Source organism: Zygosaccharomyces rouxii (genome assembly GCF_000026365.1).
Source record: "Zygosaccharomyces rouxii strain CBS732 chromosome A complete sequence".
In the NCBI taxonomy this organism is placed as follows: domain Eukaryota; kingdom Fungi; phylum Ascomycota; class Saccharomycetes; order Saccharomycetales; family Saccharomycetaceae; genus Zygosaccharomyces; species Zygosaccharomyces rouxii.
Window position 1 is genome coordinate 397,015 of NC_012990.1, and position 24,887 is coordinate 421,901.

Consider the following 24,887-nt stretch of genomic DNA (forward strand, 5'->3'; position numbering starts at 1 on the left):
TTGTGTCTTAGTCTTTGGATGTGTGAGAGGGAGAAAAGTCCTATACGGTATGTCAGCGACAGCTTTAACTATGTCAGCTTAATCTTGGCACTTTTTTTCAAAAGATATAAAGCGTTGATCTTGTTTTGGTTTGATTTTAAAAAGGTTCGAAGTTCAGAAGAAGGGCATTGCTGATGAAAAATTTCAACGCGAAAGAACCCAAATACGTCAAGACTCATCGCAAAATAACCTTAAGTTTATATTTAGAACAGCGTGGATAAACAAATTGTAACAAAATGATGATGCGATACTATTAACTATTACTTACTGATAGCTTGTTGATGAGTTGATAATAAGAATTCTCTTCTTTTTGAAATGTAATCGCACATCTCTTGGTGCTCTTGTTTTGATTGTATTTTCTCCGATAAGTATTTGAAATTTACCTTATCAAGGCACACGAATTTATGAATACTATCGATGGCTGATAGTTCTAAATCATAGTTGTTAATCTTTTCCAATGAGGTGTAGGAACGGAAATGTTTACCATCTTGAACCAACTCGTTCTGAGTCCAAAGTCCATATGGATCAAATTTTGGTGCATGAGAATGGGCAAACATAACGTCACATTCTTTTAGAGCGGAGTTTTCGGATCCAAAGAAAGTTTTGTAAAAATTATCCAGGGAGTAAAGTTTATCGTATTTGATTGATTTTGCGGTTTTACCACCGTATTTGGCTTCAATTGCGTCTGCCGCAGCTTGATAACGCAAATAATCTTGATTTAAATCGTGTTGTAACATGGCAACACCACGGAAACCTTCATTATTGGCTCTGTGATAACCTTCAACACCTGTAGCAGTCTTCACTTGGTAGAATGGCAATCCGTAGAAATTAGCTGCAGCTAAGAAAGTTTCCTTATCACCTTCACCAGCAGCTCTTTGTGAAAACATAGGATAATACCACGATGGACCGTTAACGTTGTAGTATAACGCTAATAAAATCGTTGGTAAATGAGTGGATTTGGAAATCATCAATTGACCAGATTCTGTTGAAACATCTGGAATAGTACCTTCAAAATCATGGAATGGAATATCATCCATCGATTTCGTATTTTTGGTGTAGACTTCAGGTGGTGTTAAGTCATCAAAACAGTTACGAATACGCTTACGTCTGTTGACAGTGATATCAGCAATGTCGTAATAGATTGGTTGAGTTGTTCTACGCCAAAAATCTGGCCACAAAACAAATCCAGTAGTTTTGTAAGGTGCTAAATCAAAAACATCATTTAGTCGTTTGACTGGGAAATTATCAGCATCCAAAAATAAGACATCTTCGAAACTTGATGCGATCAATGATAATGATTTAAATTGATAACCAGTAAATTGGGAATTGGCAATAACGTTTGGCGGCAGAACATCAGAAAGGTAAACACATTTAGCGTTGTATTGAGGTAAAATTTCATCACAAAATTGGTTTTCACCCAAATCACTTGGTGGAATGAAAACTTCTACTGGTAATGTAGTCCCTAATTCACGCATTGAACGAATCACCAGCAACGCCAATAGAGAGAATTTACCACCACCTACTGTAACAATACCTTTACCCTTATAGACATTCTTAGGCAGCCTTAGGGAACCAAGCACATCAACATAAGCTGCATGGTTTTTCTTCAGCATAGTGACCTCCTCGGGACTAATTTCTAAACAATTTTCCAAGCTGTCATGTGCCAATGTAGGCCATTCATCATAATTTTCAGGACGAAATCCGATATCACCATGTAATGGACAATCTTCTTTGTAAATTCTCTGACTCTTTCCCTCTGGTGAGAAATTCTTCAAATGCGTGAATACCTCCTCATAAAATCTCTTCAATTTCGCAGTACTGTCTGGCCCCAAAGTAGATGATTGTGTTGAAGCATGATCTTGCGTATGTTGTTGATCTACTGCTTGTTGATCCGACCCAACTCCTTGCCTTAATGCAGCTGCAGCATCAGACCCATGAGCAGCTACACTATTTAAAGCATGTTCCAATTGACCCCCGGATAAATATTTTCTTAGATACTCTTCTGCAGCGGCATGATCACCGTTATATCTTGTAGTACCGAGGAAAACCAAACAAACCAACAGCCCCAGCAGTGCCAATCTTAAGGCTTTACCGTAACGTCTTGTCACTAAAGGCATTATCCCTGCAGATACAAGACTGTTTTATTGAAAACGCGGAGAAGAAAAAACCAGACTAAAAAGACTAAGTATTCAAAAATCGAATCTAATTAATCCACACTAGAAAAAAATGCACAAAAGGTTTCAATGACAAACTTCCATAAGCAGACCTCCCTTAACCTTTTTCCCTGCCAATCAATTGTTGCCAAGATTTGTGCATTGTTAATTGTAGTTGTTTGAGGTACCGAAGAGCCAGCGTGTGTGATAAAAAAACATTGTCATGACGAACGGACGATTTGTAGCTTGGATTCAGCAGAAATATACAGAATGCGCAGGTTCAATGGCGGCTAGTTCACCATATTGCAACTGCACATCTTGGTTTTCGACTCTTGACTCACATTGGACTTGCTTCCCTTTGAGAGGGCACTGTGAGTTGTGCACGTTTGGCAATGGCGCTTGACACGAAACGTTTATTAGTCGTTTGCATGCCCAGAGTTCGCAAAGAGTAGATGGGACAGGTCTTGCTGATACAAGCTGCTCTGGCAGTATATACTGATTTCAAAAGCAGTAGAAGCGGTCATTGGGAGTCTATTACAGAGTGCCCGTTGGCGAGCGTCACGTGATACACTATTTACAGGCATCGGTGGTGAAAGTGAGGAAGTAAGGGCTTGTTTGGTGGTTAAACATGATCAAACATCCCTATATGGTACACAACAAATGAGAATAACTGCAGCTCAACAAGCGCCGGTATCAGTGGAAAAGTCACGTGACCACATATGATATTCCCACCTCCTGTATTACACCCGAGTAGGCATCAGATTCCTAACTGGAGAGGTTACAAACAAGGCCCAGAAACTGCGCCCCTTTCTATTGCAACTAAGTCATTACTGTACTATACACAACACATCACGTTCAACGAAGATATGAAACCTCGAGACAAGAGAATTTAAAGCTGTAGAGATAACAATAGTAATAGTAATCGCACTAGTAATAGTAATAGTGGTAATAGGAGTATCGATATCTACATAAATTCTGATCTTTTCCTAGATGTCAGCCCAAGAATATTACGGTGATAGCAAGGCTTCAGTATGTTCGATTCTAAAGGCAATCAGGTGATATAAGATGTCATGTAACCCAAGATCAATATACTAACAAATACCTTCCTTCCAAACAGTACAGTCGTCCACAAGGTCCACCCCCAAGTAGTGATTATTATGGTGGTGCTTCAAGAGGCTATCCGCAAGGCGGCGGCGGCGGCGGCGGCGGATACTATCAGCAGCCACCCCAACAACACTACCAACAACCACCACCACAATACACTCAACCAGGCTACCACGGCGGCGGTGGATATCCCCAACAAGGTGCTCCCCATCAAGGTGGTTACGGTGGTGGTCAGCAGCCCATCTACGTTCAACAGCAGCCTCCACAAAGGGGTAATGAAGATTGTCTGACAGCATGTCTGGCGGTGTTATGTGTTTGTTGTACACTAGACATGTTGTTCTAATGAAGTTAATGCTTTACAATGAGATTCCATCCATTCCCTGTACTTATGGGGTAAAAACAATACCCACCTCCAGATTGTAATATCGTTCACTATCCTGCTCCTAGTACTACTCTTTAACTGATACGGTGGCTTTTATTGTCGTTACTACGTCATTACTATGTAGATGCAAGTAAAGTAAAATAAAACAGTATATACTATATATACATATCTTTGTTCTTTGTTCTTTTTTTTTTTTTTTTTGTTCAAAAGAATGCCTCTCTCATTTTCCCTCTTGTGCGAATTGGTGATTTACATCCCTTAGCAGGGCAGATCTTCGGACCATAGTTATCAGGATGCGCAGAACCTTTTAGCTGAGCCAACTTCCTCTTTGCCATTCTAGATTTACCTCTAGCGTTATCTATTCGAGCAAAACACCTTCCGCAGTAAGTATGACCGCATGGCGCCACAAACGTACGTCTTGAAAGATCCCTATCCAATTGTGATGGTCTCGCTAAAGTTTGATAGGGACAATGAAACTGATATTTGTAAACCAAACATTCAAAAGAAACACCCCTATCCATTTTTGTAATCCCTTCAAATTCATCAGGAATTCCTACACCCAATTCAACTCCACATAAGGTACAAACGGGGACTTCTTGCCATTGGTCTGAGACCGAATCATCTTTAACTACAACAGTTTCTTCCTTACCATCTCGTACAATGTCTAGTTTTATCTTAGGTTCGGTATCAAAGGACGCACTATATCCATCAGGTAATTCCATTGCTCTCTGTACATATGACTGTTGTTGATCTTGTGTCTTTTCCATATATTTTTTCGTCCTACTATCATGCTCTCTTTCTTCTCTTTCTTGAATCATGCTAACAATACTCTGCGTACTTTCTTCCTCATCCATATCACCGACATATCCATTGTATAACCATGCTGCATCATTAGATCCCATACCATTTGCATTCATCAGGATATAGTTGGCTAAACTTTCACCGAATCCACCGCCAACGCCCATATGTATTCTGAAATGCCTTCTGTTATGCCATAAACGTCTCTGTCTTTCGTGATTTTCTTCATTCAAACGACGTGATTCCTGTTGATTCGATTGAACTCTATTCGTTGCCCAGTTTTGCACCATTCGGCTACGGTATTCTGTGAAAAGCGGTACCAGTTCATTATCACATTCTTGTAACGTTAAAGGTGCCACACTTTGTAAGATTGATCTAAACTCATATAATGACTGTGCGTGAACGAATGCGCTCCTCACATCTGGCGGAAAAGAATCTATTCTCTCTCTTAACCGCATTAAAACCGGATTTCCCTGCATAGCATCTGAACGCATTTGATCACGTCTACGAGTAATATTTCGTAATCTAGATCTCTCCTCTTCTTGACGCCGTAGTTGCAAAACGCTGGGCGGAAGACGTCCATTTTCAACAGTACCATTTCCACTATCATCATCATCATCATCTGATGTGTGAAACAACAATCTGCTCGCTCGCCTAGCGCTTCTCTCCATCGCTTGTCTTCTTGTCCTATCCTGTTGTTGCCATTCAAATGATCTTCTATAAGGCCTATCTGTGGGGGATGCATCTATTTGTAAGGATTCACCTCCAGGCAAATTAAGTGTCACTCTAGGGGCAGTTGTCCTCTCTTGTACTATCACCAACCCATCATCATCAGAATTCTCATTATTATTTCTATTATTGTCATTAACTTCAATCACCTGTGGCCCATTATCTGCATCTAAATCAACATATTCTGCATCCGATCCAATAGGACCTTCTTCATTACCTCGTGTATTATTAATTTCTCCAACGATGGCTACTTCGTCATCTGAACCGCCATTGTCCTGTGACCTTGTCGTTGCTACATTTGTGCCTTCAGAATTAACAAATCTGTTCAGCCCATCTCTAGGCCTGTGAATACGTCCATCAGGATGTAATCTAATAGGTCTAGCATCGTCTCTAATCCTCTGGTCCTCCTCTTGATCACTTTCGATGATAATGGGGTCCTCATCTCTACCGTTGATGTGGACCTCTTGTGAAGCCTCCGGACTCTCTCGACCCCTCAAATCCATCCTCTGTAATTTCAAACTAGTTTTCAAAAACCCTACGGTCTTCCAAGGACAATATTCGCTGCTAATAACCCTTGACCGGCCCTTTTAGCAGCAGCACAGTGGTTTGTTATATCCTATAGTTCATACCTTGCTTATAATTCTCAATGTTATTATATCATCACTTCGTACCCAGTGACAAATATACAGATGGACCTCTTCAATAGTAAGTATTATAATTACAATTATAATATATTTAAAGTAATACAGGTGAATCAATCCACCTGCTGCTCCCCAGATACAGCTTCTGATAGTATTATAGAAAAAGACAAAATAAAAAAATAAAAAATAAAATTGTTAAAGTTAATTTAATTCAAACTCTGCAGTAAGTAGCTGTGTATCTATTTTACAAGTTTGGCGATCCAATCTTTTTAGTTCTATTGTATAATAAATCTTGTATCCGATCTTTCTTTTATTCTCCCATCTATTTCTTTAGTCCACTTCTCATGTATCTACCAATAACGACACAGTGATCTCTTTCATATGGTTCTAAAGTCAATTGTTCCAATGGTTTGATTCTCTCTTCACGCAATTTTTGCACTTCACGAGCAAACACAGTTTCTGCATCCACTGTTGAGTCGATACAGTTTGCCTTGATAGAGATGACCACACCACCTTGATCCTTCAAAAACATGTGAGAATTTAGAGCAATGATACGGGCTTGATCAGGTTGTGCAACATCTGCAAAGACACAGTCCACCATACCCAACAACATTCTGTATTTTTGTGGATGTCTAGCATCTTCAATGATTGGAACCACATTTGGTCTCTTCTTTGCCATTGCAATCAATTCTCTACCTGGTCTGTGAGAAAATTCAACGGCATACACAACACCTTCAGGCCCCACAACATCAGAAACGTGAGAAACAGATGTACCAGAAGCAGCACCTAGATATAAAACCTTCTTACCAGGTGCAATAAACAATTCGTCTAAACCACCCATAATACCTGCAGCCAACTTTGATCTAAATGGATTCCACACACGGTATTCAACCTTGGTTGGTGGCACACCATCTTCCTTAGAAGGTTCTTCAACAGAAACTCTCTTTTCACCGTAAACAGATTCACCTGGTGCAACGTTCTTGGTGACAAGCAAATCTTCTTTACCTCTAGCAATGTAGATACCATCGTGCTTGTGAGGTTCGATAACAACCTTAGCTCCACCTCTTGGGCCACCTTGGCCACCACCTCTTGGGCCACCACGGCCACCTCTTGGGCCACCACGGCCACCTCTTGGAGCACCACGGCCACCACCTCTTGGGCCACCACGGCCACCACCTCTTGGAGCACCACGGCCACCACGGCCACCACCTCTAGGGCCACCACGGCCACCACCTCTTGGGCCACCACGGGATCCACCTCTGCTTCCTGGTCTAAATGACATTGTATTTAATGAGTTCAACGGTGTTAAAACGTTTTCCTTGAAGAATAAGGACAGGACAAGATTCTAGCCTTAATTGTACTCGAACTTAGTCTCTAGAAATCAGTTATATCTAACTAATTAGTGATGAGATGAGATGAGATGAGCATGAAGTTGAAATTTTTCAATTTTTTTAAAAATTTTTTCAGTCACTTGCAACGAGAAACATTTCTTGTTTTTCTTAGGGACGGTTCAACCTGAAAATCATTAAACCATGAACAGGGACAATCACAATAATAAGGGCTAACCGGTTACGTCAAGAAAACCAGATTGATCACCAATGGTCTTAGTTAAGAGTCGTTCCAAAAGCTTACGTGACACCCAGGTGGATGTTTCCCCTGGTTCGAAATTTGATGATGTTTTGACCGCGATTTCCAAGAATAACAAGGATACAAGTATCTACAGGTTAAGATTAACCTATTTGAAAGAGAACAAGCAGATACCAGTTGTTTCAGATGAGTTCTTCGCTGCATCTGATGTGGAAACGCTATATGTTAAGGATCTAGGTCCTCAAATATCTTGGAGAATGGTCTTCATTTGTGAATATCTAGGGCCCATTATAATCCATTCATTGTTTTACTACTTATCGCAAAAACCAGAATTGCGTAGTAGTGGATCGAGGTATAACCCATATATGAATCGTTTAGCATATTTGTTGATATTAGCCCACTACTTGAAAAGAGAAGTGGAAACCATTTTTGTTCATCAGTTTTCACAGGCTACAATGCCATTCTTCAACCTTTTCAAAAATTGTTTCCACTACTGGGTGCTCAACGGATTAATTGCATTAGGGTATTTCGGTAAGGGGTTTTTCTTTAACGATTCCGATCTGTTCAGAGCTTACAGCTTTCTAAAGATCAATAATTTGAGTGCGTTAGTTGCATTTTTCACCATTTTTGAATTATGGAACTTTTATGCACACATTAAATTACGTATTTGGGGAGATTATCAAAAGAGTCTAGGCAATACTAAGGTTCGTGTGCCGCTAGATGAAGGTATCTTCAAAATATTTGTCTCACCAAATTATACTTTGGAGCTATTATCGTGGATTACTTTCACACTAATTTTCAAATTAAACTTCTTTGCACTTGCCTTTACAATTGTTTCTGGTACTCAAATGTATCTATGGGCCCAAAAGAAGAATAAAAAATACGGTACTCGTAGAGCATTTTTAATTCCATATTTGTTTTAGATGAATATATATATGTATATATATATATATGCTATCCAGGTATTAACAACAAATCATCGTCAACTGCTTGATCTTCTTCTGACATTTGGTCTTCATCTGTGGTTTCCACATCAGTATAAATATCAGCTTCATTTAATTCGTTGAAAAATGCACTTTGTAATAGTTCAGACGCTGAACTTCGCTTTTGAGGATCGAACTCTAAACATTGCTCAAGAACTTGAAAACACCAATAATGATCTGACCAAATTTCTTCTTGATATTTTTTAAGTTCATAGGCTTGTGGACCTTCAGTCGTTATGGTAGTTTCCGCATTAGAGGAACCAGGTAATTTGGGCTCGATTGATCTTCTATCGTACAATTCCTGTGATAAATATTCATACGTTTCAAACGCTACGCTGTAGTCTGGAAATGTACCCACTGTACATTCTTTGTCTAACAATTTGTAAATAAATTCTTTAAGAGCATTAGGAAATCCGTTCTCAGTAATATGTCTTAATCCACTAACTTCAAATCCTAATCCATGCAGGGCGGCACATTTGCGGATCTTCTTCCAACCGAAAATTGTACATAATTCCAAAAGTGAATCAGTATCATCCATACTTTGGAACAGTGGGAACCTTCTTGATAAAAGACTTAGCAATATGACACCAACCGACCAAATATCAATTTTAGTAGTTTGAGATCCACATTTCATCAGAACCTCAGGTGCCCTAAAGCCACGAGTTCCCGCTCTATTAGCTCTTTTAATCCTACGAGTTTCGTTCTTTGGATAACCTTTCGATAGGTCCACACCATTGACATTGTTTAAATGTACAACTTTTCCATTTTGAATAGTCACCATGGGCGATGATGCATTTTGTTTGTTGGTATCTCGTACGATACAGGGGCAAAACTGTTCATGACTTCTCCAATCTCTGATCGAAGCTAATGAATCCTCTTCGACCTCATTCCTATCGTAGTCTGGTTGCATTTCTGCCAATCCGAAATCTACTAATACACCTCTACCGATCTCTGGATTATAAAGAAAATTTGTAGGTTTAATATCTCTATGCATAATTCCCTTCGAATGTACAAAACTAAGTGCTTGTAACATTTCCCACAAATACATCTTAATTCCCTTGATAGGCAAATCCCTGTAGAAATTACGAAATTCTTCATGTGGATAGTACGGCAGCACTGCTATGACTTGATCTCGTACTCTGGTCGCATCACACAGGGGTGCCACTCTGGTGCAGCCGGTTAGCATATAAAGCAAATTAAGCTCGTTGTAAATTCTTTGGGGTGAAGAAGTAACATAGATCTTCTTCAATGCAACGTATCGAGAGCCTGGAGTCCAAAAATGTGAACTGTATCTCTGGCAAACTTTTCCCTTGATATCTTCTGCCTTGTATACAGAAGAGAAAGTACCTTCCCCGATCTTATCTAGCAACACGTACTCGTCCCTCAACCCTTCAACGTCTTCATATAACTGTTCCATCTCATCCTTGATCTCGCGAGGAACATCTTCGTGACTCATATTTGTTTGATTAAAATGGCTTCTGAATCGTCAGAATTCCCAACCACCCTATTTAATACCAGCAGATTAAGCTGAGGCTATTCTCACAAGCCTAAAAGTATTCCTTTCACCTGTAGCTTCAAGCTTTTGATGTATGTTTGTGTTTTATGTTGAAGATCGATCCGCCAAGGTTTTGAAATCCGAGTTCAAATCTGTCAATGTTAGGCACGGAAAGAGACAAACTCTCAAGGGTCAACAAGCAAATTCGTAAAAGGCGTGTAAAGGGTATTTGGGACACTGAACTTGGAAGTTCTAGTAGTCTTAACGAAACCCACCGGTTCGCTTTTGGGCTGTATTTTATTTCTGGCCTACAATCGCCATCTGCGGGAGGAGAAAGTATAAGGTAGGCGGAAATCCGTAAGCACCGGTATTGAATCACAAATGCAACATTATTTGATTTTATTAATATTGCTTGGTATTGGGCTGTGCTCTCCGGTAACATTTGAATTACCCAGAGGTCAAACGGAATGCTTTTACACTTTGACGCCAAAAGATCACTGTACAATTAATTACTACTTTGCAGTGCAAGGTGGTCAATCCAATGATAATACTGTCAACTACAAGATATATGATCCTAGCGATAAGGAATCACCAATGATTGAAAGATCAAATATTCGTCTAGGTGAATGGTCATTCCCAGGAGAATTAAGAGGTGAATATGCATTTTGCTTCCAAGGAGGTAATGAACATAATAAGATTGTGGATTTAGATATTAGACATTCATGTAAGAACGAAGCTGATATTTGGTCCGAAAGACGTAAAGCAAGAAGAGAAGCTAGACATCTAAGAGATTTGCACAATGATCCATTACAAAGTTCAGTGGAAAATTCAGTAGATAAGATTGAAGAACAATTGTATCAATTAGAAATCAATCTAATGTATTATAAGGCGAGGAATAAGAGAAATCACCATACAGTTCGCTCAACAGATTTCCGTATAATGCTCTTCTCTATTTATGGCATCCTGCTGGTTATCGGGATGGGATTAGTAGAGATTATAATTTTGAAATGGTTTTTCCGAGAATCGAGAAAATATGCTATTTAATGCTAGTTTTAATTCTATTAATGAATTTAATGATATTCAATTTTTTTTTATTATCGTAAAACCATTATCAATGTTCTCTTGGCTCAAGGATCGGCTTACCTAAGGGCGATTTGGATGGACCGCCATGGGATACATCGAAGATAGTTAATCCACGTAATATTGTCCTTTGTACAATCCCAATAAGTTCTTGACCATTGTAAGCGGTTAATTTGTTTTTGAAATAAACTGTGGGATTGGTTACCCGTTGCTTGGCATTAGGATCAAATATAACAAAGTCAGCATCGTAGCCAATTCTTAAATGTCCCTTACGATGCTGTAATCCAACTTGTTCCGCAGTATTTTCACAGCACCATTTAACAATCTCCATCAGACTAACGGAAGGATTCAAAGTGGACCCCACCGTATGCAATAAGGGCAATCCCAAACCAACAGACGATATACCGCCCCAAGCACTCATGAAGTCACCCTTTTCTAACTGTTTCAATTCTGGTGTACATGGAGAATGATCACTGACTACAGAAGTAATGGATCCATCACGTAAACCTTCCCAAAGGGCCAAACGATTTTTCTCATTACGAATTGGTGGACAACACTTGCAAAAAGTAGCACCTTTACCTATTTTTTCTGCAGCCAAACTCAAATAATGGAAGCAAGTCTCTGCTGTAATGGGTAGGCCATCCTTGTGAGCTTGACGCATTAGTGGTATTGCCTCCATAGATGCTAAATGAACGATATGCACCGAAGGTCCTTTCCCAGAATTTGCCGCCATACTTTTTTTCAAACAATCAATGATTAAAGAAATTGCATCAAATTCGAATCTATCAGGTCTTGAAGCCAAAAATGAATCGTATTGACAAGAATCCGTCTCTTGATGGTGGTTATCATGGGAAGTCTCTTGTGAGCCTGTATCAAGCTCAGCATGGAACATAACCATCGCTTTACTATTAGAAAGTTCACTCATAGCATTTTCAATATAGCATTTATCAATTGGTGGGAATTCTGGCACTCCAGAGTCCATTAAGAACCCTTTAAATCCACGTACACCAGCCTTTACTAATGGTATCAAATCTTTCAAATTACCTGGGACCAACCCTCCCCAAAATCCGACATCACACCATAATTGACCTTCTGCCGCCTTCAATTTGGTGTTGAAATTGGCTACGTTAATAGTTGGAGGAATTGCATTCAATGGCATATCCACTACGGTAGTAACACCACCACTGGAGGCTGCTCTTGTACCAGTAGCGAAACCCTCCCAATCAGTTCTACCGGGTTCATTTAAATGGACATGAGAATCCACTAAGCCTGGTAAAATAACTTTGGGAGTAACATCTTCAAAATCTTCAACATCAAATAATTTCAACCTTGGATCGTCGACCGATGGTACCAATTCATTATATATTTCAATGATCTTACCCGAGTCAGTGGAGTACAATAATGTAGCAGCTGTTTCTCTGCTGTCAATGATACACCTTTGAGAGCCAATAGCTTTTATAGGCATTTTACGCTGTGGCACGATTATCAAACTGTAAGACCACTGATTTTGAATCCATCTTACCTTTTATATGATTCCCAGGGACTCAATTCCATTAATGCTAATTCGGTTATTGCCGAATACGAGTCGCTGTTGATAATGTGGCCTCGATAACAAAAAGTACATACGGAACACTCAGATATTCAGATAAATACTTTGATAAATACTTACATAAACACTATATAAAATATTATTATATACATAGAGCATTTCATATTATATGTATTATACTATGTCATATTATATTACAACTGAAACCTTTGGTGGAAAGTGTAAATTAAGAAAATGCATGTTCAATTGCCGTTGAACTGTTGAAGGAATGTAACCTCTTCCTGTGAAAGCTTCAAACCTTGTATCCTCTCAGCATGCTTCATCAAAAATGTGTAGATACTCTGTGCAAAAGGTGTCGGATCGACGTTGATCGATAGACCCTTGATAATGTTCTTGAGAGTTTCGTTGGAAATGGCTACATGGTCCCCCACGAGATTCACGATATTCATGAATCCCATGTATGCAGAACTTTTCTCTTCTAGAGAATCCAAGTCCTGTAGAGCATTGCACCATCTATTCCACATAGCATCTGATGCAAAGAGTCCATTGGAGAAAACTTCTGGCAAAGTAATAGAGATTCTACCCATTGTAATTGCTAGGTTTTCCAAGACAGCGGCATCTAATATCTGGCCCTGAGTTGTGAACAGATCTAGCAGTACCCTAGAGAGATCTATGATGTACTCACCCAAATTGATTCTTTCACTGATGAGACCAAGGCACCAGATGGCATTAATCAACGCTGGTATACCGTCAGGGTCGTCATTATGCATAATTTCAGTGCCAATAAATTTTAAGAACTGGGACAAAGTTGCTGCTAAAAGTTGCGGATCGAAGAAATAGACAATATCACCCAATAGAGCAAAAGTGGATTGTCTTACTTCATGAAATGGATCTTGAAGGCATTGCAACATTATTTGTAACAAAGTGTTGTCACTACCAGGTGGGAAGAGAAGTGGTTGGCATTGGGAACCTAAACCTTGTACTAACCCATCGATCATATCAATGGAAGTTATGATAAAATCCTTCTCAGGAGCAACAATTGCCGGATTTTGTTGAGAAGTAGCTTCCAATTCCACACAGTTGCACAATATTCTGAAGGCCCTCGCATACACATCTGGAGCCATAGGCATGAACTTTTCACCCAGCGAGGTGGCCACATATGAAAGACATTCTAATAGCGGCCACAATTCCTTATCGTTGTCTGGTAGTAATGACCACTTATTCACCAGATGCGGCAATAAAACCTTCATAGCTCTTTCATCTAGCTCCACTTTCTCTGCGAATCGACTTACAGCATCATATAGAATAATCAAATTTTTCTTCTTGTAAAATTCGAAGCATCTGTTAAAACTGTTGAGCAATTCATCGTAAAGAACCGTTTCCACCAATTCTGCATCACAACTTTCAATGAATACAGCTACACTACTGATGGCTGCTTCTTGTACGTCCTTCTTCCTATCCATTAATCTACCAATCACCGGTTCCAAAACGGGGATCAAAAATTCTGTATGGTCTTTAAGGATCCATGGCGCAAATCTACTCAAGGACCAACATGTAATTTTCCGCACAGGAGCCCACACATCTTTCAACTGATCCACCAAAAATGGGATTAATTGTGGTAGTTGATCATCAAAATATTTCATACCACCTTCAGCCATAGCACCTAACGCCAAAACGGTAGCCTCTCTAATGAACCATCTGTCAGAATCCAAATGTTCTTTTAAAAAGGGGAAAGCCACGTACATGACATCCCTTGGTAAAATGTTGGTCATGACATCTAAAGTAGAAGCTGCACATTTTCTCAAATTCCACTGAGTATCTACATCTGATTCATCAACCCCACTGTCATCATCATCATCGTCATCATCACTATCTTCACCATCGCCTCTTTGTTTCTTAACGATACGAGGAGCCGCAGGTTTGATGTCTTCATCTTTGTCTTCCTCCGATGCATCATCATCGTTCGAGGATTCCAAAACCATTATAGACTCCTCGTTGTAAACCATTTTAGTCAACAAGACCGGTACTATATCAGTGACAAAAGGTTGTATGATATGTTCGGGAATATTGGGATCTGTACAGAATGAATGGATAAACTCACATGCCTCAATGGAAACCTTTTCCTCCTTGACGGTACTAATTAGATGTAACATGAAATGAATCAACCCAGCCAAATTATCCACAAGTTTGTCAGGTCTAAATTTTAATAAGCTGGAAAATGCAATACAAACCTGTACTCTTACATCATCATTTTCATCAGTTTGTGCCAATTGGAAAATGCTGTTTAAAAATTCATCAATCCTCAAACTAAAACTTTGAGGCTGTAATGGAATCACAGTGTTTAAACATTTAATAGCTTCAGCTCTATTAGTAGCTGTTGTAGAACCATTTGCCGTAATATCTAGAAAGCAAGCTATTAAATTATCAATTGGCTTAATATGACCACTCCACTCCAGTTGGAAAAATTGAGCACTATCTTCCATAATTTTGGACAATGTCTTCATACTTGCTTCACTACCATTAGAAGCCAATTCCACTAGATTAGAAATCATCTGAACACCCATCGGATCATCTCTATGTTGTCTGTAATATGTGGAGAAAAGAGTTGTGATGACAATACCAGTCACATTGGTAACAAGAGAATTATTCGAATTGTACAGTCCATGGATAATATTTGCCTTTACGTAGCCAATATCTTGACTTCCCTTTGTCAAATTATCACCATCGAGCATGGTATTTTTAAGAAGTAAACCTGCAGTAGCTCTATTATTTTGCAACTCCTGAGCTGAAAAATGCGATACCAAGGCTTCACTAGACTCCCCTTCAATCAAAATGTAACAAAGATAGTTTAAAAATTCTGGTTGGATCTTAAAGCTTTCCAGTGCATCCATGGCCCCTCTACGTTCCTCTTGGTGAGGGGCCATTGAGCTCCTCAGGAGAACCGCTAACTGTAAAAGCGATTCTAAGTTGGGGGCCCACATGGAAAATCAAACTCTTATATTGTTCTCTTATGCAAACGCTTTGGCCCAATAAAAATAATGAGATACTATTATTTCCAAGTTTATGTATAGAATTATGTATCTATGTGATGATAGACCTTCTAGTAACTCGAAGTTTCGGACCTCTGAACATTTTTCACCATATACTCAAATACGAACATCGATTATCACCACTACTATATAACAATACTACACTATAATACCGTGCTGTAATATCTAACTGTTATATATACATTCTTAAATTCTAAACTTCAACTGATATGTAATGCTCAAGTAATAATATGCCGAAAAAAAAAGTAATGCAAGGTAAGATGGGCTCGTTCACTTGCTGGCATCATCAATCTGCTTCAGGAGATCATCCATCCTGTGGAAAATAGGATCATAGAGTTGATCGATGATCGGATGGTGTTTTCCTGTAGTTGTACTGATGACACTTGAAGAGTGGAAGAGTTGTCTCGATACCGAAGACGCGCTATTAACACTTGTAGAAGATCCCGCTCTTTCTGCCTCCATAAAGATTTCTTCCGATGAAGAAGAGGAAGAAGCTGGGGTTTCCTTATTGCGATTTTGCTGCTGACGGCGATTTTGCTGTTGCTGCCTTGGGTTTTCTTCTATGCTCTTTGTTTTTGGATCTGAATCTCCGTGTATTGTCGTGGAACTATCATCTTCCGTATCGACAATTCTAGTCAAATCTTGTATAGCCCTAGATGGTGGTAAGGTACGAGGACTATGGTGGTCTGCTAGTTGTTGGTGTTGTGGGGAATCGTTAGTCCATTCGGACGAAGACGGTGAAAATTCACCGATTGAAATAGAATCAGAATTAGAAGTTTCTAAATGAGAGTTTTTACGTCCAAATGGCAATATAGGAGCTTCAAAAATTTTGTGTAAACCATCTTGTGATTCTTCTTGGGGTTCATCTCTTGTACCTTGGGTCTCTATGAAAGAATTTCTATTTTCATTAATTTCCTTAGCAATATCTTCATTTGATCCTGTTTTCCCCGTTTGAACTTCGGTATGTCGTGGCGGCGGTGTTAATGCTGGTTGTGGCGGTGAAGGCTGCCGCCTTTTTTCAATGTTCAATGGAACCATAGATGCCGTGTTAAAAGACGCATCACTATTAGCTTCACTCATGTCATCATCAAGATCAACATTTCCATCATTGTCTTCCCCAATTCTACCCATCCTAAGCTTTGATTCTGAAAATTCATCGTACTGTGTGGGCTCATCATTCTCGTAATCGCTTTCATCATCTGAATCTTGGATATATCGATCTGCATAACTGACCACATCATTGAAACTCACTGATTTATTACTTTTACCGTATCCCTTTAGAGCTAACCTTGGGTTGCTGTCGCCATCATTATCATCATCGGAAAGCTTGTTGTTTTCATGTGCAGTAGTATCATCATCATCATCATCGTCGTCTGTTGAATGCTCATCGGTTGTCGTATATTGTTCTTGTGAAGCCTGTTCCTCAGTATCACTATTCTTCCTCGGCGACATATTTTCATTTTTCCAACAATTTAATCTCGCCAAACGTTCTGGATAAGTTTCCAAAATTTCTGCAGGTGCAAAACCAATCTTGCTATCAGTGTATCTCCTTACAAGCCACCAATAAGCATCTTGGTCGTTAAGCAACGTACAAGCTTCATCCTGTTTCAACTGACAATGTGACGGATCAGGTCCACTGAAAGCATACAGTGCATACAATTTATCAGGATCTAATTCTTGCGGCGGTGGCAACGGTTGCAATTCATCTTCTTCAAAAAGTTCATCCTCTAATTCCATATTTTCCTCGTCTTCTTCATCATCTTCTAAATGTAAATCATCTTCATCCTCCGACAATGCCATCAGCAATCCATCGTACATCGATCCCAAGCCACCAGAACTTTCATTTTTAGTTGCTCTTCTTTCTCCTGGTATTTCAGTTTCCATATCTTGTAGCCTTTTCTCCAAATTTTCTTCAAAATCAGAGTCTGAATAATCGTATTCCTGATCCCTATTATTTGGATCTTCCGACCCGGCATTACTGTTGTTATCATAATTATTACTATTACTATTACTATTACTGTTACTGTTATTATCATTACTGTTATCATCATTAGTATTATGGCTGTACTGATTATTTCTATGACTGTCATTCATTTTCTTAGCGGGCGATCCACCAGTGACCACCACACTACCACTATTACTTTCATCCTCAGGTTCCATTCGTCTATGAGGCTTCACCTTAAGTAAATCTGAATAATTTTCTGTTAAATTTGGATCGTTCAAAAGATCAGTATCCGGCTCTTCTAAGGAAAGTTTACCACCAAACTCTGCTGGCAACAGCGATGGAGACACTGATCCCTGAAACGCGTTTACTGAGGGACCTTGATTCATCTACAATTCGAATTGGCTTTAACTGATTGTTGACTGACTGATTAATTGATAGAGTATAGTTGCTTAAATTAGATCAAAACGCGTTCCTTCAATCCCTTGTTTTAAAGAAAAAGATACTAGAAAATTTTTCTCTTCTGTTACAGGACGGTAGTATCTAGGGCTTGAATTAAGTAAAACGCTTCGCAGGAGCCCTATCTCTAGATGAGCCGTGATTGATATCTCTTAAGTTCTCTTTTGTCTTGTTTTCTCAGTAGATTAAAAATAACCTTGTTTATATCAGTAGATCACAATGGTTCATTATTGAATCGAATCCCACTTTTTCGATTTTTTCTTCACTTCGATATGTTGAGAAAATCTGCAAGAAGCGAATTGCACGTGATGAGATAAGCTTCTGTGCGGGTAAGCAGGAGTGCTCTACTCTGGAGGGTATCGGAGGGTGAATTAGCTCGAACAAGTGCGATGAAATGCATTTTCGTGGTATCCTGTGAGGGCAACTCTTCCTGGTTGTTTTGGTTTGTTCTGTGATTGCCGCTGAGCTTTTCCATCACGAGCTATTTAAGCAAAAAAAAATAAACCTTTTCCCGTTTGTGTATCATTTGTTTCTCAATTGCTTCCATTTTGAAAGGGAAAATTCGTCTTTTTTTTCCTTAAGCAAGTATTCCGTTTCCGTACATAACGTGCCCTAACCAAGAAATGCGTACCCTACATTTTGAGCCCTAATATCTCAGTAGGGCTTTATCCTAGAGAAGTCAGATGATTCAGATTTTCCTCTTGTTTTTCCTTCCCTGCCACATTTGACTCCGATCGAGATGAGATGAGATGAAATTTAACAGGCATTAAGGTTATAATAATTATATTACGCCATGCTGCAACGCTCGCCGAGAGTATTAGTTATTCGGAATGATGTCCTTTATAAGTCGAGCTTCTTTTGAGAGACACCTCCGAATCTCCCTATCTAAGCTTAGTCTATCCTAATAAGGAACCTAATAAGGAACTCAAGGTTTTTGAAGATGGTAGTCAGCGTAGCCAAAACTGAATTGGACGGTATTATCCCACTAGTTGCTAGAGGTAAAGTCAGAGATATCTACGAAGTAGATCCTGAAACAATTTTATTTGTAGCAACTGATCGTATCTCTGCTTACGATGTGATTATGGAAAACACCGTTCCTGACAAGGGAGTACTATTAACTAAATTATCAGAATTTTGGTTCCAGTACCTTTCTAAGGATGTCCGCAACCATTTAGTTCCAATTCCTCAGGGTAAAACTATTTTTGATTTTTTACCATCTGAACTAAGTCAAGAGAAATACAAATCACAATTAGAAGGTCGTTCCTTACTAGTGCACAAGTTTAAACTAATCCCTCTCGAGGTCATTGTACGTGGGTACATTACTGGATCAGCATGGAAGGAATATACAAAGACAGGTACAGTTCATTCGTTACCTCAACCTCAAGACCTGCGAGAATCACAAGAATTTCCTCGCCCTATCTTCACTCCTTCTACCAAGGCTGAACAAGGTGAACATGATGAAAATATCTCTCCTGAAAAAGCAGCGGAGTTGGTGGGACAGGATATCGCTGATAGAGTTGAAAAATTGGCGGTTACGCTTTATGGCAAATGCAAAGAGTATGCCAAGACAAAGGGTATTATCATCGCAGACACAAAATTTGAATTTGGTATTGATGAAAAGACCAATGAAATTATTTTGGTTGATGAAGTCTTGACTCCAGATTCATCTAGATTTTGGAATGGTGCTCATTACACTGTAGGCGAAACACAGGAGTCCTACGACAAGCAGTTTTTGAGGAATTGGCTCACCTCGAACAAATTAAACGGTGTGGAAGGTGTTAAGATGCCCGAAGATATTGTGGAACAAACCAGGGCTAAATATATCGAAGCTTACGAAACTTTGACAGGAACTAAGTACAATTAAAGTAAATTATAAAACCGAAGAATTAGAAAAACGAAAAGAAGAAAAAACAAACAACAACGTAAAAATTAAATGACCAAAGGATCAGCGGTATCTTGTCCTCCAGTGGTAAGCAGGTTTAGGAACTCTCTTGTCGTAATACCCGTAAATGGTATCAGGAACTTTGCCAATCTTCTTACCACTTAGTACTTCACGAGCTCTTTCTTCAACAGCCTGCACGAATTGCTCCCTTAAATGAGCAGTTTCCCGTTCGTAATCTGTTGCTTGCTTCTCCAAAATCTTCTCAATGTTGGCCAACTCCTTTTCGTAATCTAAGAGATTTCTTTCGAATCTTTCTAACTGTAGGGATTTTCTGGCGGTCCGGATTTGAATATCTTGCAAAAGTTCAAATGTAGACGGACGTGTCTTTAAATTGGTATCGATCATAGAATGAACAATGGCATTTAACCCGTTTGAATAATATTCTGGAATTCTATCGAATTTACCTGACTTTATCCTATTCTGTAATTCCAGATAATTTTTAGCTTGAAATGGTGGATGTAATGAACACATTTCAAAGACTACGCAGCCAAGCGACCAGATATCACTGAGAGGTGAATATGGCTGGTCCATTAAAACTTCTGGGGACATATAATAAGGTGTCCCCACATAAGTCGTTGCAAATTGGATGCTATTACCAAGTGACTTAGCTAAACCAAAATCCCCCAATTTGACTACGACTTGACTGTAATCCACATTGTGTATTTCATCCGCTGAAGTGCCACTATCGTCAGCACTTAGAAAGATGTTTCCCGGTTTCAAATCTCTATGGATGACAATATTCTTTCTCTTTACAGGAGGTTTCATTCTGTCGTAGATGGTGGTCAATGGAGAGAGCTCATCACCGTAATGACATTTATACAGTGCGGATAAGATTTGCGCTAATATCCCCCATATTATCTTCTCTGGGATATATTTTTTTTCCTGCTTGTAATGCTTAATCATATGGCTCAAGTCACCACTAGAACAAAATTCCATATAAAGATAAAGTATTTCATGCTGTTCCTCAAAATCCCAATTACAAAATTCGACTATATTTTCATGCTTCAAATGTGATAAAATCGTACACTCTGAAATAAGTTGCTGCCTTTCCTTACTGCTCATATGTCCATACTTAATTTCTTTTCTAACCATGAGTTTTTTGGTCGGTACATGCAGGACTTTGCGTACAGCTCCAAAAGATCCCCTACCTATTTCTTCTAAAACCTGATACTGTGATGATGACGGTGGTGAGGGCGTCCTCATCTGCTTAGGAGACACGAAGTCACCTAATAGATCGCGCCTGTTATACATCTCAAACTCTGTTCGATCTGTTCTTCTGTGATTCTCGAGAATAACTTGAGAGAGGAAGATAAACGGGGAGATGGAGCAAATGATGTGCAATTGAACAGACTCTATTGTGCATATTTCATTTTTTCGCTCTTTCGAAGTTATATTTACCTGTTACCGAAACGGGTTATATGTGGAATCATATGCCCCATACTTTAATCACATTACCTTTTCGAGTGATATAAAAATAAATGATAGCGGTTCAGTGTTAAGTTCTGTCTGGAATGTCGAATGCATCATTCTGCAAACTTAAGTTAAAACGACTCTTGCTTTGTTGTCTGCGTACCGATGGAATTGCGAAACTAGATGGCGAGGCTGTGGCAAATGACTTAATGTCATTACACAACTGATGAATTAAAATGGAATCACAACCGACTTGACCTTCTATCTGATGGTTCCAGTTTCTATCTAGGAAGTCCATCATCACTTCTAATCTTTTCTTAATAACAACCTCTGCACTTAAATCTCTTTCTTTTAAGGTGCTCAGATACTCTAGAGATCTTGCGATTATCAATTTGACGAACTTCAACAAATCGATTTGAATCAGTAAACTATTTCGATAAAGCATAAAGAAAGCCGTTAATCTCTCATTGAAACTCGAATGAGAAAAAATCTTGAACGAAATAAATGCTAATGGTGTCAGCAAGCAGATTTTCATAAACTTCGTGATAAAATTCCCAAATTCGAGATTATTTTCTTTGATGCGGAAAAATGGTTCGACCAAATCTCGATAAGTTAATAAAACCGATGGCTTTCCCGAAGAACCTGAAGGAAACTCAATTGCCAAACTATCCGGATGGCTGATAAATTTTGTTGTATCATGCAATGCAAACTGTAAAGAGTTTAATAGAATTTCTAAACCTCCCACAATAAATTCCTCATGGGATCGTAAAAAGTGCAGGGAAAGTTCCACTAAAACTGGATGAAATTCTGTCAACTCTGTAGATATTTCCATGACAATTGACAAGGGTACATGCAACAGTTGAAGAGACTTTGCACGGGTGGTCAAAAGTCGGAGGATCAAATTTATGAAGTTAGTATTATTCAAAAGTTGGTTTAAGAGCAATCTGTTCAAATGTGTAGCATGGTAAATAACACTCATGTAATATTTCCACACGTAACTGTTTTCTTCATCACAAAATTTGGAATCTTCAAAAAAGCCTAGTATCCAAGGAAGGAAAGCCTCAGGCAGCTCCATGGAGGGTGCAGTGGTGGTTGGTACTTTGGAAGGGGTTGCTGCTACAATTTCCGCGGCTGTACTATTATGCAATTGAATTAGAATCGAGGTTAATGCTTTGAAAATTGTATACATTGGTTGCTCTGTTGTTGGTGGTAATTTTAAAATGTTTTCAATGAATTGTTTGGGAAACCATGAGGAAGCCTCGGGGAAAGACGATAGTTTCAATACTATCGACTGGGTGGATTTGTTGGTAAGATTAGCTATCAAATTGGGTACCTTGACATGCTTGGAACACCACTGACACCAGAATTGTGGAGAATCGACGATATCCAAAAACTTATAGGCTAATTCCAATGTTATAGAATCCTTGAGGATGTGGGTTCTGTAAAGAATACCGCATTGAATCAACACTTTGTAGTTATCCTTGAGGAAAAACTGCTCGATAATATTATTATATTCGAGAACGGAGGGCACACCACCCATTGATATGAATTTTTTCTTTAGATTACCAAAATTAAATTTCTTATCATATTCAAATAGAGATATGATCATGTTTTCATTTGAACTATCACGGAGCAAGTGGATTATCGATTGCGAGATATCTTCACCATCCAAATTCTCGAAAAGTATGCTCAAAACATCAGAAGTTAATCGTACTGTCCCTTTACCCAAATTATCCAATATTCCTTTAGCCCATTCGACATTTGCAGCAGTCCTATGCATAGATCTATGGGGCGTACTAGGATCTCCATGAGTTTTAGATTCACTGCTGCCAGTAACAGTAGTTACCAGGGACGAAGATGATACAGAGGACGCAGAACTATAGTTGACCCTTGTCTTAGCTAATGATGGAAGATATGAAGTTGGGACAGAGGTGTGTTGCGAAGAAGGGTTTGCTAGACTAGGATCATGAAGAGGTTCCTTAAAGTCATGATCCCATTGAAAATCCATTTCATTATTACTCTCCTTAAACAATTCCAGCTTGTTAGCAGGAGATTCGCCTGCAACCCATTTATGTCTCAAAAGCTGTGCCGCGGTTGGTCTTTGATACATATTCTTTTGAAAACATGTGGATAGAAAATCCTGTGCTTCCTTGGATATGAAACTAGGTGGAATAAACGCATCATTTTCAATCGCATAGTAGATGTTAATATCAACTAAATTATAGAATGGTGGATTTCCTGTTAATACTTCCAGAACAGTAGCCCCCAAAGACCAAATATCACTTAAGGTAGACGCACCCCTATTACCAATAATTTCTGGGGCCATCCAGTTCAAAGAACCCGCCAAAGTCATTGCCATAGTCATGGTATTAACTTTTGTAGAAACGCCAAAATCTGCTAATTTGACCACATTATTAGAATCCAAAAGTAGATTAGCGGCCTTAATATCTCGATGTATCACACCTTGTTCGTGCAAGTAATTGAGCCCATTCAAAGTCTGCTTCACGTATACTTTTGCTTTGGATTCTGGAAGACCATTGCCCCTTGATATGTAATTTTTCAATGAACCATGAGAACAGTATTCCAATATTATGTAGAGATTATGCGACTTTTGAATGAAACCATGATACTTAACGATATTAATGTGATTTAAATTTTTCAAAAGATCTATCTCAGACATGATATCTGTCAGTTCATCATCATTTTCATAATGGACCTCCTTAATCGCGACCAACTTCTGTGTCTTTCGATTAATTGCTTTGTAAACAACACCATATGATCCTTTACCAATAACTTGCTTTAACTGGTACTGTATTTGATTTCTCTTCTGTGGTTCCTGTTTCACTGATTGTTCACTTCGATTCAACGCCTGCTGCTGTTGAGCAGGTGTGAGATTGATTCTTTCAGTCATCAACTTCTACACTTAACAGATCAAATAATGCACACAATCAGCCGAGAAAGGTACTATTATTGGGAGTACTTGTCACAAAATTACTCTCTTTCTGGGAAGAAACGAAAAATTGTAGAAAATTATGATACACTGTTGATGTATATCCGTTTATTCCTTCGAGAAATAAAAGACAGAAGTGCACTCAAAAGGTTCGAATACTAAACTTTCAGTTTTAGCCGCCGACCTATTCAAGAAAATTATAAAAGAAGAGTAATTCAATACTTTATTTGATTTTCTCAATTCCTCTCCAGTTGAACCACAAGCGAGCTGATCTCCTTCCCTAATTGTTTACCGCTTCCACTTCGGGTAATGTAGTTACCATCATTTAATTATGGCCGTCTAGAATGAGATGCACAGCAGTCACAATGATCGAACAAAAGAATTTTTTTTTCCCAAGGGGCTTCCTGCGAAACCCCGTGATAGCCTGTGGAGATGCATAGAATGTTCAAAAAAGGCTTCTAGAAAAGTGTCATATGCAGAGAACAGCGATGCCCCGCATTCAATTTTAGGTTAGCTTCTCACATGACCATCTGGGAATGTCAAAATAGGGTAGCGATTTGTCCGAATGGAGTCAATTGATAAAGGGTAGAAACC

The 24,887-nt window shown here is 39.0% G+C and overlaps 13 protein-coding genes across 13 annotated transcripts; 4 read left to right on the plus strand and 9 right to left on the minus strand.

The window, feature by feature from the left end:
• Nucleotides 1-299: 299 nt before the first annotated feature.
• On the minus strand, nucleotides 300-2,156 carry MNN2 (alpha-1,2-mannosyltransferase MNN2; the record flags this gene model as incomplete). Its single annotated transcript, XM_002494540.1, has 1 exon — nucleotides 300-2,156. One exon carries the CDS (start codon nucleotides 2,154-2,156, stop codon nucleotides 300-302), a length of 1,857 nt encoding a protein of 618 aa, XP_002494585.1.
• A 1,026-nt stretch (nucleotides 2,157-3,182) lies between these two features.
• Nucleotides 3,183-3,639, plus strand: ZYRO0A04972g (uncharacterized protein; the record flags this gene model as incomplete). The annotated part of the gene is made up of 2 exons (XM_002494541.1): nucleotides 3,183-3,221; nucleotides 3,310-3,639. 2 exons carry the CDS (start codon nucleotides 3,183-3,185, stop codon nucleotides 3,637-3,639), a joined length of 369 nt encoding a protein of 122 aa, XP_002494586.1.
• Nucleotides 3,640-3,881: 242 nt separating this feature from the next.
• Nucleotides 3,882-5,708, minus strand: SLX5 (SUMO-targeted ubiquitin ligase complex subunit SLX5; the record flags this gene model as incomplete). The annotated part of the gene is made up of 1 exon (XM_002494542.1): nucleotides 3,882-5,708. The coding sequence occupies one exon, from the start codon at nucleotides 5,706-5,708 to the stop codon at nucleotides 3,882-3,884; it is 1,827 nt and encodes a 608-aa protein (XP_002494587.1).
• Nucleotides 5,709-6,168: 460 nt separating this feature from the next.
• NOP1 (rRNA methyltransferase NOP1) lies at nucleotides 6,169-7,128 on the minus strand (the record flags this gene model as incomplete). Its single annotated transcript, XM_002494543.1, has 1 exon — nucleotides 6,169-7,128. One exon carries the CDS (start codon nucleotides 7,126-7,128, stop codon nucleotides 6,169-6,171), a length of 960 nt encoding a protein of 319 aa, XP_002494588.1.
• A 316-nt stretch (nucleotides 7,129-7,444) lies between these two features.
• TSC13 (trans-2-enoyl-CoA reductase (NADPH) TSC13) lies at nucleotides 7,445-8,356 on the plus strand (the record flags this gene model as incomplete). The annotated part of the gene is made up of 1 exon (XM_002494544.1): nucleotides 7,445-8,356. One exon carries the CDS (start codon nucleotides 7,445-7,447, stop codon nucleotides 8,354-8,356), a length of 912 nt encoding a protein of 303 aa, XP_002494589.1.
• Nucleotides 8,357-8,387: 31 nt separating this feature from the next.
• On the minus strand, nucleotides 8,388-9,872 carry CDC7 (serine/threonine protein kinase CDC7; the record flags this gene model as incomplete). The annotated part of the gene is made up of 1 exon (XM_002494545.1): nucleotides 8,388-9,872. One exon carries the CDS (start codon nucleotides 9,870-9,872, stop codon nucleotides 8,388-8,390), a length of 1,485 nt encoding a protein of 494 aa, XP_002494590.1.
• Nucleotides 9,873-10,292: 420 nt separating this feature from the next.
• ERP3 (Erp3p) lies at nucleotides 10,293-10,955 on the plus strand (the record flags this gene model as incomplete). Its single annotated transcript, XM_002494546.1, has 1 exon — nucleotides 10,293-10,955. The coding sequence occupies one exon, from the start codon at nucleotides 10,293-10,295 to the stop codon at nucleotides 10,953-10,955; it is 663 nt and encodes a 220-aa protein (XP_002494591.1).
• Nucleotides 10,956-11,022: 67 nt separating this feature from the next.
• Nucleotides 11,023-12,456, minus strand: DAL1 (allantoinase; the record flags this gene model as incomplete). Its single annotated transcript, XM_002494547.1, has 1 exon — nucleotides 11,023-12,456. The coding sequence occupies one exon, from the start codon at nucleotides 12,454-12,456 to the stop codon at nucleotides 11,023-11,025; it is 1,434 nt and encodes a 477-aa protein (XP_002494592.1).
• Nucleotides 12,457-12,782: 326 nt separating this feature from the next.
• KAP104 (Kap104p) lies at nucleotides 12,783-15,521 on the minus strand (the record flags this gene model as incomplete). The annotated part of the gene is made up of 1 exon (XM_002494548.1): nucleotides 12,783-15,521. One exon carries the CDS (start codon nucleotides 15,519-15,521, stop codon nucleotides 12,783-12,785), a length of 2,739 nt encoding a protein of 912 aa, XP_002494593.1.
• A 339-nt stretch (nucleotides 15,522-15,860) lies between these two features.
• BUD14 (protein phosphatase regulator BUD14) lies at nucleotides 15,861-17,921 on the minus strand (the record flags this gene model as incomplete). Its single annotated transcript, XM_002494549.1, has 1 exon — nucleotides 15,861-17,921. One exon carries the CDS (start codon nucleotides 17,919-17,921, stop codon nucleotides 15,861-15,863), a length of 2,061 nt encoding a protein of 686 aa, XP_002494594.1.
• Nucleotides 17,922-18,931: 1,010 nt separating this feature from the next.
• Nucleotides 18,932-19,855, plus strand: ADE1 (phosphoribosylaminoimidazolesuccinocarboxamide synthase; the record flags this gene model as incomplete). Its single annotated transcript, XM_002494550.1, has 1 exon — nucleotides 18,932-19,855. The coding sequence occupies one exon, from the start codon at nucleotides 18,932-18,934 to the stop codon at nucleotides 19,853-19,855; it is 924 nt and encodes a 307-aa protein (XP_002494595.1).
• An 81-nt stretch (nucleotides 19,856-19,936) lies between these two features.
• Nucleotides 19,937-21,184, minus strand: KIN3 (serine/threonine protein kinase KIN3; the record flags this gene model as incomplete). Its single annotated transcript, XM_002494551.1, has 1 exon — nucleotides 19,937-21,184. The coding sequence occupies one exon, from the start codon at nucleotides 21,182-21,184 to the stop codon at nucleotides 19,937-19,939; it is 1,248 nt and encodes a 415-aa protein (XP_002494596.1).
• A 244-nt stretch (nucleotides 21,185-21,428) lies between these two features.
• On the minus strand, nucleotides 21,429-24,254 carry CDC15 (serine/threonine protein kinase CDC15; the record flags this gene model as incomplete). Its single annotated transcript, XM_002494552.1, has 1 exon — nucleotides 21,429-24,254. One exon carries the CDS (start codon nucleotides 24,252-24,254, stop codon nucleotides 21,429-21,431), a length of 2,826 nt encoding a protein of 941 aa, XP_002494597.1.
• Between the last annotated feature and the right edge of the window lie 633 nt (nucleotides 24,255-24,887).